This window comes from Capra hircus, chromosome 9 (genome assembly GCF_001704415.2).
Source record: "Capra hircus breed San Clemente chromosome 9, ASM170441v1, whole genome shotgun sequence".
In the NCBI taxonomy this organism is placed as follows: Eukaryota; Metazoa; Chordata; class Mammalia; order Artiodactyla; family Bovidae; genus Capra; species Capra hircus.
Genome location: NC_030816.1, coordinates 30,112,925 through 30,134,065, shown reverse-complemented (window position 1 = coordinate 30,134,065; position 21,141 = coordinate 30,112,925). Strand labels below are relative to the sequence as shown.

Sequence of the window (21,141 nt, the reverse complement as noted above, 5' to 3'; positions counted from 1 at the left end):
TCTTGCTCTTCTGATTCTACATAATGTAGTTAGATACACTTCTCTAAAACACATTTCAAACCTTGACATTACCTGGCTCAAAAACTTTCAATTTCTGCTCCATGACTTCTGAATCAAGTTCATTTTCTACAAACATCCAAGTCTTATTTTTTCAGTTGGGGCAAAAGTCACATCATGAAAAATTCACCATTTTACTCAGGGACATTTAGGACATTCACAGTGTTGTGCAACCATTACCACTATCCAGTTCTAGAACATTTTTGTCATGGTGGAATAAGTATCAATACTACATTCCTTTTAATGGCCAGATAATAATCCATTGCATGGATACATTCATCATTTGATGGGCACTGAGTCACTTCCATTTTTTGACTATTGCTATACATGTTTCTGTTTGAACCAGAGTCTTTAAGCATAGTCATTATGTACTATTTTGGCAATTCTCCATCTGTCTCCATACTGCCCTATGTTTTTTTGTCTTCCATCCAAATTATAATTTTTTTTCCCTTTGAATACACGGCACACTTGCCCATCTGCAACTGTTCTTCTTCATGGCTTCTGTTGTATAGGAAGCCCTCACTCCCATCTTCATTGTTAAGTTTTTCTTCAAGGACTATCTCAGATATCACTTACTTTACAAACCCTTTCTTGACATTTTCAATCAGATTCAAACTCTCTTTCCTCTGAGCTGCCCAAATGGCATCAATTACAGTATTCCTTACATTTGTGTTTCTCTTAACAAGGCCACAGACAACCTTCAGACAACTTACTGCTGTATCTCCTATATTCAAGCACTTTGTTTCCTTAAGAAGTACTTTAATTTAGGAGATAGTTAGAGCCATTTCATAGTCTTTGTGGTCTCCTTTCAAATGCCTATACTCTACATGGTAGAGGATGTTGTCAGTATTATTCCTTTTGAAACTACTAAAAAATAACATAAATAATTAGAAAAATATCATATGGCATTAATGAGGACTCTCTGAATGTGTACCTTCTCTTTTGTTTAAGAATATACACATGTTATGTTTGTGCATACCAGCCTTTTCTAGCAATTTTTTTTAAATGTTTTATTTTTTGAATAAAAAGTACAATAGCTAGGGACAAGTGATAGCTAGTTTAGTAGTGGTAGTATGTATTCACTTAAGGTATTTTGTGGATGGCTATAACAGTGTCAGAAAGTCACAAGCCTAAGTGACATTTCAGTACTTTCAGACATAGCCAAGAAAAAAAATTTTCATAATTCTTATTTCTTATTGTAATGGCAGCAGGAAACTAGAAGGATCATTAAAAATAAAGCATGCTGACCTGCAATAGCCCCTGGACTCCCTGAAAGAGTCAGAGCTCTGTGGTTCTCTGAAAGATTCTAACTTTCTTTTATTAGGAATCAAAATGATAGCTGAGTAATGACTTCACTTCCCTAGGGTGAATCACCCATTTACTATCAGTACTTCTACCTGATCATTATTTTTCAGCAGCTACAAATTTAAATTTAAAATTAAGGTAGGGAGGGATCTGTAGAATTTAGTATGGAGACATTGCTCACCAAATATCTTTCAGCTGTTTCTGATCTGGTTTGGGGCTCTAAACTGCCTCTTATAGAAGTGCGTAGTGTGTGTACTGCGGGTGCAATGGAAGAGTGCCGTCCAATCTTAAGACTTGGGGAGGAGGGGGAAGTTGGACAGAGTGATATGAAAAATTTCAGAGGTGCTCTGCTTCTTGGCTTTGCAGTGATGTTGAATGTGCACTAAGGGTATGTAATCCCCTCTTCCCTTCCTTGTCTAGTCATTAATTCTCACTCTCCCTAAGCAGGAAATTGAAAAGACAAATGGGACTCAAACCTACCTGACCAGAGCAGGGAAATAATTTTATATGTGACAATAAGAAATCATAATTGTCTTTCATCACTGGGAGCAAGATGTTTCTATTTCTCAAAGGTGTCAAAGGTAGAACTTAGCTTCTAATATAGATAAATATTTTTTCTTACAATGCATTTCCTGTTTAAGAGTTTTTTTAAAAAGAAATTTCTTGGATTTGAGAGCTGAAAGGGACCTTAGAAATGATCTAGTTCAATGCCATCATTTTACAAAAAAATAAAAAAGATGTTAAAGAAAGTGATTAAGGTAAACAGATGCTGTGGCTGCTAAGTCACTTCAGTCGTGTCCGACTCCGTGCGACCCCATAGATGGCAGCCCACCAGGCTCCCCCGTCCCTGGGATTCTCCAGCCAAGAACACTAGAGTGGGTTGCCATTTCCTTCTCCAATGCAGGAAAGTGAAAAATGAAAGTGAAGTTGCTCAGTCGTGTCTGGCTCCTAGCGACCCCATGGACTGCAGCCTACCAGGCTCTTCCGTCCATGGGATTTTCCAGGCAAGAGTACTGGAGTGGGGTGCCATCGCCTTCTCTGGAAACAGATGCTAGAAGAGCCCAAACCAGAATCTAGGTCTCCCAAATCCTGGTCCTCTATGGGCCATTTCTGTTAATACCACCTTGACTATTTCTATTTAACAAAACAAGCTGCCACCAGTTTTGTCCCCAGAAGACTACACCACACACACTTTTTGACGAATACTAATGGATGACTGGTGCTTCCCAGGTCGCACTAGTGGTAAAGAACACACCTGCCAGTGCAGGAGGCATAAGATACATGGGTTTGATCCCTGGGTCTGGAAGATCCCTTGGAGGAGGGCACGGCAACCCACTCCAGTATTCTTGCCTGGAGAATCCCACAGACAGAGGAGTCTGGAGGGCTACAATAGGGTGGTGCACAAAGAGTTGGACACGACTGAAGTGACTTAGCAAGCACGCACAATTGGATGACTACTCCAAGCGAGTCATTATGCAAGTACCATTGGTAATTCAAAAGTAAATTCACTATTATCCTTAAGAATCTTATAATAAAATTCAAAACCTGGGAGAAGAAAGTATAAAAATACAGAGGAGAAAAATATCACAGGAAGTTGGAAAGAGAGCACCAGAAGTAATTTCAGGATTAATAAGCAGCCTCCTTGAGATTGAGGATAGAATGTCCCTCTCAAGTGTTACGCAAATTGTGTTCCCTAACTCTGACTAGGGGATATGCACAGACCAAGATCATTATTGTAGACAGCTTTATATAAACATGAATATAATTTAGAAAATTAAAATAAACTCAAGTAAGGAGTTTTTTAACCTGAAGAATGTTGCTCCTTGCATGATAGAAACTAACTTCTTACATTTCTTATTTGCTTCAGATGAATTCATCTTTTTTCCTTCTGTGACCCTGCTCATGACTCAGAATGTAGATATAAGAAGGGCCTAAAGGCCCTGAGGTGAGGAATAAACTGCTAGTTTTTCCTGAAGGATGAGGATTTAGAGATGATCACAGGAGACCTAGGTTGATGGACATAACCTTGTTTGCTCTTGGGTTTCATCTCAGCAGAGTTTACTGACCCCTGGACAAGATCTAGTTAATTTACTAGAGTTAATGCCTAGATGGTGGTTTAGTTGCTAAGTTGTGTCTGACTCTTGCAACGTCATGGACTGCAGCCTACCAGGCACCTCTGTCCATGGGATTCTCCAGGCGAGAATACGGAGTGGGTTGCCATTTCCTTCTCCAGTGGATCTTCCTGACCCAGGAATCGAACCCAGGTCTCCTGCATTGCAGGAAGATTCTTTACCAACTGAGCTATGAGGGAAGTTTCCTGAGTTCATGCCTAAGGCATAGGCTATTTGGAAAGGATATGCCTTTGAACTGAAAATCAAGTTTAAGATAATGATTTGGGGATATTTCACCAGCTGTTTAGGAAATCCTGGACTCTCATATAGTCTATATTTACAACTTTGTAAGCTTGCAAAGACACTAAGAGTTAAATATGTCCCTTTTCTGTGAAGCTTCTTTAAAATTCTTATCTGTGTTACTCATATATATATATATATGTGAATAGCCAACTGAGACTTCATAGCTTTCATTTAACATATTTAGTTGGATCTTTTCAACCAAACTATATAAATCTGCAATGTATTCTAATGTAACCCAATTAGAGTTACTAACGCCATCTGTATATATATATTTTTGGTTCAGCTGTCAAAAAGCACACAAATACAATCCTTGTAATACAATATTCAATAGTTGTATAATGTTTCTTTGTACTATACTTCATTTAACTTTTTTCTATTTTCAAGTGGATCAATTTTCATTTTCTTCCTTTTATAATTAGTATCTTACTACATATTTTAATATATAAATCTTGGCCCACATCTATGATATTTTTCCTGGGACACATTATTAGAAGTGCAATTACTATAGCAAAGTATATAAAATCTTAAACTAAAGGTTTTAAAATAAAAACAAACATATGTATAGTAATTAAAGACTCGAATAGCACAAGGCTTCTAACAAAATACCCTAGCACTCTTCAGACCTTGTCTGTCTCATTTTTCCTCTCTTTGGCTATTTCTTCTATCTTCAAGTACTGTTCTTTCTTGATTTTTAAGTTTTAGACATTATCTATTGATCCTATTACGAAAACAGGAATAATTACATTTCTTATATGACCAAACATATTCCTTTCCCTTACCCTCTCCTCAGTGATTATGTTTTTTGGTTTAAATTAGTATTTGGTATTCTGAGCGCCGAAGAATTGATGCTTTTGAGCTGTGGTGTTGGAGAAGACTCTTGAGAGTCCCTTGGACAGCAAGGAGATCCAACCAGTCCATTCTGAAGGGGGTTAGCCCTGGGATTTCTTTGGAAGGAATGATGCTAAAGCTGAAACTCCAGTACTCTGGCCACCTCATGTGAAGAGTTGATTCATTGGAAAACACTCTGATGCTGGGAGGGGTTGGGGGCAGGAGGAGAAGGGGACGACAGAGGATGAGATGGCTGGATGGCATCACTGACTCGATGGTCGTGAGTCTGAGTGAACTCCGGGAGATGGTGATGCACAGGGAGGCCTGGCGTGCTGCGATTCATGGGGTTGCAAAGAGTTGGACACGACTGAGCGACTGAACTGAACTGAACTGATTCACATTTTTATGCTATATAAATATTATTCTCTAAGCCATGTAAAGTATTATGATCACATTTCCTTTCTTATACATTGAAATTTTTTCACTATAGCTAAAAACTGCCTCATTTAATTTCACATGTTTAATGTGGCTGTTTATAGAAGTGGACCCCAAACTGACTGAAATTGTTACCAGTGATAGATGAGGTACACAGGTGCCTCCCCTTGATTCTGGGTGGGTCTGTGATTATTTTCAAAGAAGACCATGAAAATGAGAGGTGACACCAGAGGCTGGTCATAAAAGAAAATGCAGCCTCTCCCTTGTTTGCTGGAAGGAACGCTCTGTGTTTGGAGTCCTGAGTCATCATTATAGGATCAATAGATAATGTCTAAAACTTAAAAATCAAGAAAGAACAGTACTAGAAGATAGAAGAAATAGCCAAAGAGAGGAAAAATGAGACAGACAAGTAAGTAGTCTGACTACTCTGAGGCTGCCATTTTGTAAGAAGCCAAGCTAAGTTGGGGGTGGGGGGTGGGGGGGCATGTATGAGTATTTGAGTTGGTAAGAAACCTTGTTTTCTTGACAGCCCAGCCCAAGTGCCAGATGTGATTAGAGCCTCCAAATGATTCCAGTCTCCAGCATCACTGAATCACCTCCAGCTTCTGAGTCTTTCCACCTGAAGTCTCAGACATCATGGAGCAGTCATCCCTCTGTGCACTGTCCAAATTCATCCATGAACATAATAAAATGGTTATTATTATTATTATATTTTTTTGGCCAGGCCATGCAGCATGTGGGATCTGAGTTCCCTAACCAGAGATCAACCCCACAGCCACTGCACTGGAAGCTCAGAGTCTGGACTACCAGGGAAGTCCCCTAAAATGGTTATTTTAAACAGTTAAGTTTTGGGGTAATGTGTCAGGCAACAGTAGTAACTACTACACTTAGTTTCTATGTTCTTGTCATTAATAGTTCCTAAATTCTCAATATGGCCAAGCACTAGGGGATCATCAGTTCCATGTTTTCCTTAGAGATATTTCTTCTGGAGATCTCTGTCCTCTTGTTCCAGTGTGGCTTGGATGCAGAGCTATCAGCGAGGACTTGCTTGGATGAGAGATAGTATAGCATGTTACTGTATTTAAGGATATGGGTCCTGTAGTCAGGCTGCCTGAGTCTGCGTACTGGCTCCATCACTTGCCAGTGCTGTGTGACTGTGCTCAAGTTAATCTCTCTGCCTCAGGTTTCTCATCAGAACAGTAGGTGGCACACAGTAAGTGCTCTTACTGTTGGCGTTCTTCTTTCTTGTTTATTACTCTTCCTTTCACGGTGTCCTGGGAATTCCTATCACTTCACACCTATGGCTGATGCCCTAGTTCCTAAACTCCATGCCTTTTTCTTGCTTGGTTACTCCCTTGATAGAATATATAACCAGTTCCCTAAAAAAAACTATGCTTTTTGAAATGCTGTTTTAAGTTGTCTTTATTTAATATCACATTTGCTAGTACGACTGGCATAAAATTCTAAGTTGGAAACAATTTCTCTCTGAATGGTGAAGTTATTACTTCATTGCCTTGAAGCTTTCCGTGTCACCACTAAGACAATACTAACTCTTGATCCTTTGTACATTGGTATTTCTTTTTCTTTCTGGAAGTATTAGGATCTCTTCTTTATCCCCACTGTTTCACAATTTGATAATGATAGTACTTGGTGTCGGTCTTTTAAAATTCATAATTTAGAGTAACATTTCAATTTGGAGACAACTTCAGGTCCCTCGATTCTTAGAATTTTTCTTTTCTTTAATTCTCTGTTAATTTTTTCATCTCCATTTTCAGTTTTCTCTTTCTGGGACTCATCTTTCAATTGGTCCTCTAATTTTCTTATCTTTTCTATTTTTCTACTGTCTTTTTAGTCAGTTTTCTGGGGATTTTCTTATTTGTTTATTCTACTGATTTTTTAAAAAAAATCTACTTTCATATTTTTATGCTTTATAATTCTGATTTCTTATTTTTGAATTGTCCCATTTTATGTATCATCTGTTCCTTTCATTTTAAATGAATTTATTTATCTATTTATTTTTGGCTGTGCCGTGTCTTCATTGCTGTGAAGGCTTTTCTCTAGTTGCAGCAAGCGGGGGCCACGCTCAGGCTGCCACACATGGGCTTCTCAGTGCAGTGGCTTCTCTTGTTGTGGTGCACAGGCTCTAGAGCACACGGGCTTCAGTAGTGGCGGCATGCGGGCGCAGCAGTTGCAGTTCCCAGGCTCCAGAGCACAGGCTCATAGTTGTGGCCCTGGGCTTAGTTGCTCTGTGGCATGTGGGAGCTTCCTGGATCAGGGTTTGAACCTGTGTCTCCTGCACTGGCAGCCGGATTCTTTACCACTGAGCCACCAGGGAAGCCCATCATATCACGTGTTCTCATTTCATGGATTTATTATCTTATCTCACTGAATATATTGATTACAGTACATTTGAACTTTTTTTTCCCTTGCACTGTCTCTGTTTCCTCTTTTTTTTTTTTTAAATCAGTTAGCTTTTGACTCATTCTTTCCAGCAGAGGCTACTCTGAAATGCCCAAGGGTCCTTTATTAGCTATTCTACTTCAGTTGGATATTTCTGTGCCCTTGGACACTCTGAGGCTTGTCAACTGTTGGACCTCACTGTAAAGCAGCTGGTTAGGGACACGGCCTGTTTACTGAGACAGCCCCAAATGTCCACATCTGCAGGGCTTTTCCTCTGAGTTTGACAATTTCTCCAGAAAGGAATCCTCTCATTTTCTACCTGGTGAACATGAGGAATTTTAAGCTGGCTGTTGGCATTTTGACATCTATTATGGAGGAGAGGTGGGAGAGGGAAAATCTTAATTTTCCAAAAGCAGGTATCTCTGGTCTCTCTGCTTTAGGTATGTTATCTATCTCCACCCCAACTGTGCCTCGTTCCCCAGGTTGTATCTCAGATTAACCCAGTCAATTAGAACCACCAAGTTAAATAAATTCCATGAAGCTCTGGATAAAAGTCCAAGAACTTTTTAATCCAGACTTTCTGGATTAAAAAAAAATCCAAAAATTTTCCTCTCATCTTCCATACCGTCTCTCTCCCACAGAAAAGTAGAAAATTTACCCAATTCAAGTTCCTTAACTCCTCCTACTTAACTATACTTTTTTTTCTTTTTTGATAATGCCTCAGAACTTAAGTATTCAGGGTCCAAGTTTGTTTTAAAATAACCCAATGAGCTGACAGACGGAGCTCCTGGAATTCTGCAGCTTGTGCTAGAGTCTACAGATGGGAAATTGCCGTCAGTTAAAGGGTGGTGCTATTACCATAGCCCAATTTTTGAAAGCCTTTAGGAAAAAAAATCATCTGAATTAATTAGCATTCACCACAGGCACTAGTTTTGTATTACAGTATTCTATAAACTCAAATAACAAGAAAATACAGTATTGTAGTCTCTAACTTTTAACTAACACTTAACTCTCAAAAATTGTGGATTATAAAGTAAGAATTTTACCTGTTACATGATAAGCGCTTATATGACTGATCTATATGCTCTATATGACTATTGCTCTTAGATCATCATAAAATATGAGTTATGTTTTAAAATTAACTAAATACTATTGGTATCTAAAATAAGAGCAATTTCATTTTACCTCTCCGATCTGCTTTATCCACAAGTCTCTTCCAAGAAACTCCTGGTGTAAGACTACAGGAGCTGAGTTTAGATTAAAACTCAAGGAGTCACTGGTTTTTTCTTTAATAAAAGGCTGGAGATCCGAATTTATCTAGAAAGAGTAGTCAAAGAGTTAAATCAGTAAATGCATATACAATGGCATGTTTCAATCATACTCAGAAAGCACCAGTTATAGAGTGAAAAATAAAGCTTAAGGAACAGTTTTTAGATGTACCGTAATAAGCAAAAGAACAGCTCATATGATTAACAATAATCTTAAAAAAATTTTTTAATAGTTTTTCCCTATCCCTTTTTTATTTAAATTTATTTTCCTTTTCAAGTTTAACCTAAGGATTTAGAAATTATATTAATATATTAATAAACTAATCAACAATTTAATAAAGTACATAAAAACTCATCTGGAAATATTACATATTTCCCCCTTCTTATGAGCTATTTAAGCAGCATCTAAGAAATACATACTAAATGGAATTTAAAATAACATATACATAGACATTACAATGGAGAAGGCGATGGCATCCCACTCCAGTACTCGTCTGGAAAATCCCAAGGGCGGAGGATCCTGGTAGGCTGCAGTCCATGAGGTCACAGAGTCGGACACGACTGAGCAACTTCATTTTCATTTTTCACTTTCATGCATTGGAGACAGAAATGGCAACCCACTCCAGTGTTCTTGCCTGGAGGATCCCAGGGACGGGGGAGCCTAGTGGGCTGCAGTCTCTGGGGTCACACAGAGTCGGACACGACTGAAGCGACTTAGCAGCAGCAGCAGCAGACATAACAATATAACAGCTAATCTTGAGACATTTTTTAAAAATTTATTTTTAATTGGAGGATAACTGCTTTACAGTGTGTGGTTTCTGCTGCACAATGTGAATCAGGCACAAATATACATATATCTCCTCTCTCTTCAACCTCCCTCCCTTAAGACATTTTATATTTCAGTTATTGGAATTAAAGCTTTCAATTTTACTCCATATATTTCTAAATTTCATTAACTTTCCACAATATGTTTTACATAGGAACTATATGGAAACTGTAACAAAAACCCAAATATTCTTGCAATTTGTTACTAGCAACATTACATGTTATTTAATAATTTGCAATAATTCTTTCAAGAACCTTTCAGGTGATAAGAAAAGACAAACATCACAAATATGGCTTAAGTAAGCTCTAGCTTTCTATCAAAATTATGCAGTACTCACTAATCATACTGTTTATATTACATAATAATCACCATGAACAATAAATTTTATGTACTCAATAAACAGTTTCTGATATATAAAAGCAGTTTATTAAATGGTAAAAGGCTTCTTGTGTATCATTTTAGCTATTTAAATACTGAGAAAACAGAAAGGGTGTGCAAATACCTTATGACTCATAGCCATGTGCTTCCCATACTGAAATGCCATATCCTGAACCTCAGCATCATGCTTTGCTAATTCCATTGCAGCTTGGCAGCTTTTTGCTAGTAAAGCACCATGGGAGAGAAAAGTCTGCTTCTTCCAAGTCGATATTCCAATATCATCTGTGATATGATTTTCCTAAAAAAATGCAACAAAAGCCAAGATTAAAAAGATTTTAGGAGTAATTTGTTTCGGTTTTTGAAGAACAAGTGTTAAGAAATGAACTATTGGGACGTCCCTAGTGATCCAGTGGCTAGGACTCTGTGCTCCCAATGCAGGGGACCAAGGGTCGATCACTGGTCAGGGAAATAGATCCCACATGCCCCAACCAAGGGTTTGCATATTGCAAGTAAGGATCCTATGAGTCGCAACTAAGACCTGGCACAGTCAAATGAATAATTTCTTTTTTAAAAAAATAAAGAACTATTTTAAACACTCAGGTTATCACAACAAGACAGAACTAAAGGATGTTGACCCTCACCTCCACCTGAAGGGAACTAAGGAGGTGGGAACTATTTTTTTAGGGTAATTGAGAAAAATGAAAGAAATGTTGAAGCAAATTTTATTTTGAACTAAGGAATTTCTCTTAAAATATACTTTAGGGGAATTCCCTGGCAGTCCAGTGGTTAGGGCTCTGCGCTTCCAGTGCTGGGGACTCAGGACAGATCCCTGGTCAGAAAACTAAGGTTCCACAAGCCACATGGCAAAAACAAACAAAACAAATTTTAAAAGTGATATAAAAAGTATGTATCTGTAGATCTCTATCTATATCTCTCTATATATACACTTACAGGATAAGGCAAAAATATTAATAGAAACTTAAACCTTCAAGCTAAGTCTTCTATATTTGTATCAGTTCTTAATTAAGTGCTAGTGTTCCAAGATACAAGAATCCTATTGTCTTTATGTTGAAATGTCAAGGTCATAATGAAGGAACTGCATTCTCTTATAACCAGTTAGACAGAAAAATCAGAGAGGAGGTAACCCATTATTATAATGGCATATGATTAAATCATACTATTCAACAAAGTTTATTCCCATAAGAAGAAAAAAGGTATAAGGGAAGATATAATTGTAGTTTATTTAATTTCATCTTTTTAAATTACAAAAATTACAGTAGTGTCTTTAAGTATGCATATACAAACCTACTGACTCTAGATCAATGACGTCAAATAAAAATATAATGTATACCTCATATGCAATTAAAAATTTGCTAGTAGCTACATTAAAAAAGTGAAAAGAAACAGGTGGCATTAATCTTAATGACATATTTTATCTCCTAATATATCTAAAATATTACTAAAACATAAAATCAATATTAATAATCATATACAATCATACATAATCATAATTACTATTAAAATATTTTATATTCTTTTTTATACTAAGTTTTCAAAATCAGTGTGTATTTTCCGTTTATAGCATATCACCAGTGACATTTCGAGTACTCAACAAGTACAAGGAGTTGGTGGCTATCCTAGTGGACAGCTCTACTTTAGGCAGTGAGCTCCCTGAGGAGAATGATGAAGCCATATGTAGAACAAAACTTATTTGACAGCGTTTCTTGGAAACCTCAAACTAACTAGAGAGCACCCATTAATCCAGAAAGATTAATGAACCTAAACACTTTACTTCCTGCTGCCCACACCGCAATCCTTCTTCCATCATTATGTGGCGACAAAATAAAAAACAGTAATAAAACTTAAACAGAGAGGTCATTAAAAAATGACCTCAGATTTAGCCCCACCTCTTTCACCATGCTGAAGGGAATCTTCAACCATCGGTCAGATCAAATTCTCAATTTTATATGCTTTTAAACAAAAAGAGAGTTCAACTTATAGCAACAGTCACAAATATGCAACCTACTACTGTGTAATAATCAAAAAAGCCACACAGGGAGAAACAGTGCATAGACTGCTTCATAAAACATTACAGATAAATAACAGCATTTAATTTTAGAAATTTGAGAATGGATTTTAAAATGTACAAAGTTAATATATCATATTAATAAGCCTAGATAAAAACCATATTATCTGTCCAGATATACTAAAGATGAATTTGACAAAATTCTATTTTTGATGGGGAAAAAAAGCACTTACTAAAATATGTATTTTTTTAATGTATATACTGCAATCCTATTTCAAATCCATAAACGAAGTTAGCGTGTAGAAAATTTAAATGAAACAGTACAGTAAAAATAGTGGAGAACCAAAAAAATCTAAAAAGGCAGCATACCTAAAGCATGAGAATTCATTAAAGCTTCATCTTTGGGTTTTGATTGACACTTGGCGGTTGCAAATTTTGAAACAAACTTTGATATCACAATGACTATTCTGAAGAGATTTCAGCACCAGCACTAAGATTTGTAGGTTCAGTTGGTTTGCAATTGACTTATTAGCCATTTACACAGTGTATAGTACAGATTCGTCACAGGACAGATCACAGTTTTAAAGGAAAGAAGAACCTTCCTGTAATGAGAAAGGATCCCCTAAACTGCACACAGCTTATGACATCCAATATACAAGAGCATAAAAACCATCATAATATTGTGATTCCAAGAAAGATAGTTTTGGTCAGGAAAATAACCTAAGATCCTATTACCCATTTTAATTTCCAAAATCTCTTACAATGACAAAACTGTCACGTAGGACAGAAAGTATACAGTGCTGGGAAATATAACGTGATTCAGCACTGGTTCTTTTTGTCATTTAACATAGACATCACATTAATATTAGACCAAAGCACAAAATGTTTAGTGCATAAGCCAGTTTCTCTTTTAAGACCTAGCATTTTTATCACAGTCTTTTATCTTACTTTGGACCATTTGTACCCAGTACTCTATCCTACTATAGACTGTTTAACTTAGTCAACAGAATCAAAAGTAATTTCTGGTGAGATTTATGGGGGACATAAACATTTATATCATTAAAGTATCTGCATAACCAAAAGTACAATAATAAAAATGAAAATGCCTCCTGTTCCTTTTAGAAAAATAGTACTTCATAAGCTTGCTGCATTTTTATTGCCTTTACTGTTGCATGACAATGAATAGTGGATAGAAAAAAAGAACTATATACTTGAATTATGATAGCTTAATCCATCACAAATTAATCTAAAAATGAAGCTTTTATGGGTTTTCTTGGTGGTCCAATGGCTAAGGCTCTGTGCTCCCAAGGCAGGGGGCCCTGGTCTGATCCCTGGTCAGGGAACTCGGTCCCAAATGCCGCACTAAGAATTTGCACACTGCAAAGGAAGATCCCAAGTGCTGCAACTAAGACCCGGGACAGCCAAATAAATAAATAAATGAAGTTTCTACAGAAACAGGAACTATTTTTTGAAAGATTTATTTATTTATTTAATTTTTTTGGCTGTGGTGGGTCTTCGTTATTGCACAAGTGCTTTCTATAGTTGCAGGGAACAGGGGCTACCTTTCATTGCTGTGGGCAGGCTTCTCATTGTGGTGGCTTCTCTATTCTTGTGGAGCAGAGGCTCTAGGGCGTATGAGCTTCAGTAGTTGCAGCAAGTGGGCTCCACAGCACAAGCTCAGTACTAGTGGCTCATGGGCTTAGTTGCTCCACTGCATATGGGATCTTCTTGGACCAGGGATTGAACCAGGTTCCCTCACCTTGCAAGGTGGATTCTTAACCACTGGACCACCAGGGAAGCCCAGGAACTATTTTAATAAGGGGGAAAAAATGCCCTCATTCCAGATGTGTATTTCTTTAATATGACAAGTGTGTGTGTGTACATGCACATGCACACACGTGATCACCCGAAAGTCAGCAAACACTTTATGGGGAAATATACGACCCTTTCTTCCTAAAATTAGGAACAGGACAGAGGTGAACACAATATCATGGCTATTCAACAATGTAATAGAAGTGGTGAAAAAAGGATAGATGTATAAAAATTAGAAATGAAGGGTTTATCACTATTTGAAGATAATATAACTGCATATTGGGGAAAACCAAGAGAGCCAACTGAAAAACTACTAAAGCAAAAAGATAATTCAGTAAGGTAGCAGATATTAAATCATAAAACCTCAGTAATTTTTAAAAAATATGCACCTTTAGACAGACAGACAATGAAACAAAATAGGAAGTCCAGGAATCAAACTACACACAGGAATTTAATATATTTTAGGGAAAAGTTGGACTTTTTAGTAAATGGCGCTGGAATAACTGAACAACCTTCTGGGAAAAACATTAACACTGATCTGCATTTCACACAATTTATCAGGATAAACTCCACATAGTGAAAATAAAATCAAAAGAACCACAGACAATAACTGAAGACAAAAAACAATAAGGAAAAGTATTGGATTGGCCAAAAAAGGTCATTTGGGTTTTCCTATAACAGCTTAACAGGAAAACCCGAACAACATTTTTGGCCAACCAAATATTTGCATTTCCTATCACAGATGAATGACAAATCTTCCCATGGTTGGCTAATCATGGTCCCCCACAAAGACAGCGACATCCTAATCCCTAGAGTCTGTGAATGTCACCTTACATGGTAAAGAGGACTTTGCAGTTCTGATTAAATTTAGGATCTGCAGTTCAGTTCGGTTCAGTTGCTCATTCATGTCTGGCTCTTTGCAGCCTTATGGACTGCAGCATGCCAGGCTTCACTGTCCATCACCAACTCCCGGAGATGGAGGAATTATCGCATAACAGGATGAGCCTAATGCAGTCAAAAGAATTCTCATAAAAGGGAAGTAGCAAGGATAAAAAATGGAGGATGAAGCCACAAACCAAAAAATGAAAGTGAAGACTAGAAAGGGTAAGGCAAGGGATTCTCCCCTAGAGCCTCCAGAAGGAATGCAACCCTGAAAACATCTTGATCTGGGGGCTTCTGATCAAAGCACCCACACTTTCCAAATCCTTAAGGCTTCACTCAGTGTTGGTGAGGCTGTAAAGAAACAGACCTATCAAATATGACTAGTAGGAGAGGAAACTGGATAGAAATTTTGTAATTTCTTTCACAATTACAAATGTATTTGCCCTGTGACCTGTCAGTCCTACTTCCAGGAATTAATCCTTCATATAAGCCCCAACACTTGTGAAATTAAATACATACAAGGTTAGGGTCTAATGTTCATCCAGGTGCTTGGGTGATCCTTTTAAAACATAAGCCAGACAGAAGCATACTGGCATATGTGCTGTTTTTCAAACACTTCAGGCCTGTTCCTCCTCAGGCCTCTGTGCCCAGTAAATAGAACATATCCAGTTCAAATATCACTTCTTTAAGAAGCATTTGCAAATACCCCCAACATATACTTTCCTCTTTAAACAAACATAACCTTATGCATATTTCAAAACAGTTCTTAATTCTCTATGAATTGTATGCCTCCTTATTTGCTCCTTTCCTTAAGGACTGGATACAGTGTTAGTCACCTTCACATTTTTAATCATTTAGGCCATATTTAACTTTCAACAAATGCTTGTTAAATGAACAAAAATGTGTTTATCTGTTACATTAAGTAATTGCGTGTTCTTTTAAACAATTTAAAAGTTAATGAGCAGATATATCTATTCAATGGAATGCTACTGTGCAAAAAAGAGAAGGAACTGCTGACACCTGCTACACCATGGATGAACCTCAAAAGCACGACACTCAGTGAGAGAAGCCATCCATGAGACCACATACTGTATGATTCTATTCTTATGAAATGGAGATTAGTGGTTGCCTGGTCCAGGGTGGGAACTGTAAATGGCCATGAGGGAGCTAATGAGATGTGTGTGAAAATTTCTAACATTGATTTATGGTGATAGTTGCATTACTTGATGAAGTTACTAAAAATTACTAACTGTAATTTTGAAATGGGTTAAACTGTTTTCTTGGGCTCCAAAATCACTGCGGATGGTGACTGCAGCCATGAAATTTAAAGACACTTGCTCCTTGGAAGAAAAGCTATGACAAACCTAGATAGCATATTAAAAAGCAGAGACATCACTCTGCCAACATATAGTCAAAATATATAAAAACTGTAGTATAGTCCATATAGTCAAAGCTATAGTCAAAGCTACATCCAGCAGTCATTTATGGATGTGAGAATTGGACCATAAAGAAGGTTGAGTGCAGAAGAATTGATGTTTTGAATTGTGGTGTTGGAGAAGACTCTTGAGAGCCCCCTGGACAGCAAGGAGATCAAATCAGTCAATCCTAAAGGAAATCAATCCTGAATATTCATTGGAAGGACTGATGCTGAAGCTGAAGCTCCAATACTTTGGTAACCAGATGCGAAGAGCCAGCTCATTAGAAAAGACCTTCATGCTGGGAAAGATTGAAGGGAGGAGGAGAAGTGAACGACAGAAGACTAACTGGTTGGATGGCATCACCAACTCAATGGACATGAGTTTGAGCAAATTCCAGGAGATGGTGAAGGACAGGGAAACCTGGTGTACTGTAGTCCATAGGGTCCCAAAGAGTCGAACACAACTAATGGACTGAACAACAATTTTATGATATGTAAATAAAGCTGCTATTTTTGATATGTAAAATATCAAAATATCAAAAAAATTTTATGATATCTCAATAAAGCTGCTAAAAAAGAAAAAAGGGTAATGAATATAAAATTTTACATTTCTTGGTCTCAAATTCTTAAATTATCACTTAAGAAATTAACTTTTTGTGGCTTGTATACCATCCTCATTTATTCATATAACATTTATTTTGTTTCTATTATGAGTTAGATTCTTTGTAAAGTAATATAAATATGAATATCAGTTCAGTTCAGTCGTTCAGTTGTGTCCGACTCTTTGTGACCCCATGAATCCATCTCCCGGAGTTCACTCAAACTCACGTCCATCGAGTCGGTGATGCCATCCAGCCATCTCATCCTCCGTTGTCCCCTTTTCCTCCTGCCCCCAATCCCTCCCAGCATCAGTCTTTTCCAATGAGTCAACTCTTCGTATGAGATGGCCAAAGTACTGGAGGTTCAGCTTTAGAATCATTCCTTCCAAAGAACACCCAGGACTGATTTCCTTTAGGATGGACTGGTTGGATCTCCTTGCAGTCCAAGGGACTCTCAAGAGCCTTCTCCAACACCACAGTTCAAAAGCATCAATTCTTCAGTGCTCAGCTTTCTTCACAGTCCAACTCTCACATCCATACATGACCACTGGAAAAACCACAGCCTTGACTAGACGGACTTATTAATAAATAGCCTGTTCTCAAGAAACTCACAATCCAGGTATGGCATCTATATATCTAACTCTATGTGGATATTAATATAATAGATAAATTATCTGATAGAGTTCTCTCTCAGAATAATTCTTGGAAGATTTCCAATAAAAGATTCAGTTTTATATTTTCCTTATTGTGACTGACATTTTATTATTCATCACTTTTACATTTTTAATGCAATAATACACAGTCACTGAAAATACTCAGTAAATTCATATAACCAAGAAATAATTAATGTATAGTCTCTTGAAATCTGCTATTATAAGTTAATCATGTCATGAATCAGTAATTCCATTCTAAATTAATCAGAAAATTTATTCCCTGAATATTAAATCACTGCTTATCATGAACTTGGTTACAAATGAAACAAAGCCCCTCCATTCATTCTGTCAGCTTGCCATGTATACATTAAGAGAGCATGCTTTATTACAAAGAGAAAGTTAACACACAATTTTGGATGTGGTTTAATAACCATATCCAAATTAGCACCTTCAGACATCAGATATATAGAACTGACATGAAATGAATGAACGCAGTCAGAGCCAATGAGAGTCAGACACACTTACAGCATCAGCTTACATTTGTGCAGTTTACAGAAGGAAGACACATACAGTTGATATTCACTTTTGATGGGATTTTCTTTTTCAGAAAGATAATATATGTCAACATACCTACTGAATGACTGTCAGACTGAAGTATATTAATTTAAAAAATGTAGGTCTCCTATTCATTGCAACCTGACCTTTTTGCTCAAGTAAGGTTAGTTTCAAAAACACATAACCTGAAGCTTGCAAGGTATTTCCCAAGATAGTGGTACTGGTTTTCCTCAAATACAATGTTCTATTCTGCTGCTGAGCTGTCTGGTGGACATGCACTTTAAGTTGCTTTCCTAATGGTAGTAATGCATTTGTATATGCCTATTTACATGAGATCAAAGTGTATTTGTAAAGTGGCTGCTGCTTGGGATTAAAGGTCTAGTCCATGGTCACAGAACAAAGGCAAGCTAACTGACCCAGGAAAATGTCCAAGCCCCAATCAGAACCTGCCAAGTCAAACTTTTACCTTACATATTATCAGAAGAGTGATAAGCGTACTTTAAAGAAAGAATGCAAATATTTCCTGTTTTATGCTTCCTACTTCAGATTCATATACTAAGCTGCTACCTTTATAATTTAACTTTAAAATATATTTATGCAGCATAAATTTGGGTTTGGTGAGAGATCACATTCTCTAACGTCACATTTTACCATTTTAAATATCTGGTTTGAATTAGCCTCTTCACCTATTTTAAGAAGCTAAACAAGAGCCAAAATGTTCATCAGCCTAATTAAAAAAAAAAAATTATTTGGCTGCGCTGGTTTTAGTGACAGCAGGTGATCTTTCAGTTACAGCATGTTGGACCTAGTTCCTGACCAAGGATTGAACCTGGGCCCCCTGCATTGCAAGTGCAGAGTCTTAGTCACTGGACCAAAAGAAAGTCCCTACTAGCCTTATTTAAAAAAAAAAAAAGGCAAGGAAAATTTTAATAAAGACGCTCTAAATTTAGGGATAAGAAGGAAGCAAGGGGGAAAACAGAATCTCCTATTTCCTGGGAGCCAACAATATGTGATGACACTTCCATGTCCATTATTATATTAGCACTTAGATTCTATCTTGTTTAATACATAGTAGAAATACTTAAAAATATCTTCGATAGTTTAAAAAGTAGGTTTATGTATGAGTAAATGACATGTTTCATTGATGTATCAACAAAGTATTTTAAACCTGTAATTAAGTCTTCTAATAATGTAAATTAAAAGTTCCAAGAATCCAAAGCATATAAGTAACAAGATTAGAAATAGTACATATCATAGTGTTTTTTTTTTTCAGGAATCTTGAGGAAGAGAGAAAAAGTATAATATTTTAACAGCATCATCTAATAGAATGTAATAATTTGCTTTGATTTATAATCTGGTCACACTGGAGGTAGTAAAGTAGGTATCTATGTAAATCATGGGAGAGAAACTGATAAGATGTGATAAGTGTATAACTAAAGTCTGTTTTAAGAAGTGCTTCTATATAATAAATAAAGCTATTAAGCTTTTCCTCACACATTAGAGAGCAGGGTTGTCAGGGAATTTAAATGTCAGGAATTCTTTGGTCTAGGGCTAGCCAGCCCCTTCCTGTACTCTCCACCAGTCAGTTCTTGCTGAGACGAATGGGAATGATCCTGATGAAGAAGGGTCAGGATGGAGAAAGAAGACTTGACAGCTCAAATTCTCCAGCAAGGGGTATCCTTCAGATGGGGACAGGTTTGAACAGCTAGAGGGCAGCAGATAGTCTTCAGAGGGGTTGCTCAGAAGGGGCAGTAGGGAATGCTGATTGATTAATTCTTTGAGATGAACAAACAGCACCAAAGGGAACCTTGGCTTGCGTTGAGACGTACAGTGTATGATGGTGTTTGACATACCATGTAAATGTGCAGCAGATGCACTTTAATTAATTTTTTGTGTGTGCTTACTGTGCCAGGCATCATAGATTTGAGAATTAGGTATTCCCCCTTGACCTTTAGTAGAAGTTCAGCAAGGGAGAAAGACAGTACTTAGGAAACAGTTTGGTTTTACGAAAATAAAGCTATGCTTACAGTATAAAGGAGGGAGTGACTAGTTTTACCAAGGAAGGCTTCAGTGTGAGAACTGTTAGCTGAATCTGATTCTGAATAATAACCTGGAATTAGCCAGGAAAATAAGGTATGGGATGACTTTTAGAGCATCAGTATTAGTTCCATATTGCTGAAGCAGACAGTGGGAAAAGCAGGTGAAGAATAAGACTAGTTAGATAGGTAAGAGGTCCAGAGGGTTGTATCTTATTATTTAGGTGCTAGGAGACTGACTTCAGCAGGAAATGATATGACTACATGTGCAATCACATGGGCTGCTTCAGAGGCAGTTTGGACTGGAGGGGCAACAACTGGGATATCCATTAAAGGGTGAAGTTATACTCCAGGTGAGCAGGGATGACATAAAGCGGTAGCCAGTGGGAAGTGAGAGGCTTGACCGTCATTCATCAAGGATCTACTTTCCTCTCCCTCCTTACTAACGAACCCTAATTTTGTTCAGGCAGTCACTGCTGTTGCCAACGATTAATTTAGGAATGGGCATGTGGTCCAATTTTAGGCACTAAGACATAAGGAAAGTCTACTGCAGAACTCCTAGAAAGAGATCCAAACAAAAGTGGCACCTGTGGAAGATGCTCTGTCTTGATGAGCCACACTCAGGACTACTGTAGCCAAACTGTTACAAGCTTGATAATAAAGAGGACACTAGGAAGCAGAACAGAGAGGAAAAACCTTGATATCTGGAGTTGTTATGTTAACTGTCCCTTGATGCCTGATTGCCTCTGCATGTTCAGTTAGAGTAAAATGTGTTTCCTTACTTTTATATCTATTTAATTGGATTTCCCATTCTTTGGCAACTGAAAGCATTTCCATGAATTAATTCTTTCCTTAAGATGAAAAATGTTTATACTATATAAAGTCTGCATATGCCAACATTAACAAACTACTAAAACATTTTAAGAAGATTTTCCTTAGGATGGAATATTCTATTGCCACATAACAAGTTACCCACAAACACAGCATCTTAAAACAACAAACACTTATTGTTATCTCAGAGTTTCTGAGGGTCAGGAATCTAGGAATGGCTTAGCTGGCTGGTTATGGCTCAGGATTTCTCAGGAGATTGCAGTTAAGCTGTTAGCTTGGGTTGCAGTCGCTTAAAGGGGCTGGATAATCCACGCCCAAGCTCATTCAGGTGGTTGTTGACAGTCGGTGTTAGTTCCTTGCCACCTGGGCCACTCTGTAGGGTGGCTCACCTGACATAGTAGTTGGCTTCCCTAGAGCAA

General features: G+C 37.4%; 1 protein-coding gene across 2 annotated transcripts in view; it reads right to left on the bottom strand.

Annotated features, from left to right (window-relative positions):
- The window catches only part of PDSS2 (prenyl (decaprenyl) diphosphate synthase, subunit 2), a 279,997-nt gene that overhangs the window by 48,416 nt on the left and 210,440 nt on the right, over nucleotides 1-21,141 (bottom strand). For both annotated transcript variants that reach the window (XM_018053102.1, XM_005684603.3), the window contains 2 exons: nucleotides 10,036-10,209; nucleotides 8,625-8,756 (listed from right to left, as the gene is read on the bottom strand). In XM_018053102.1, coding sequence (XP_017908591.1) covers nucleotides 8,625-8,756; nucleotides 10,036-10,209 — 306 coding nt within the window. The remainder of the gene's footprint in view (nucleotides 1-8,624; nucleotides 8,757-10,035; nucleotides 10,210-21,141) is intronic.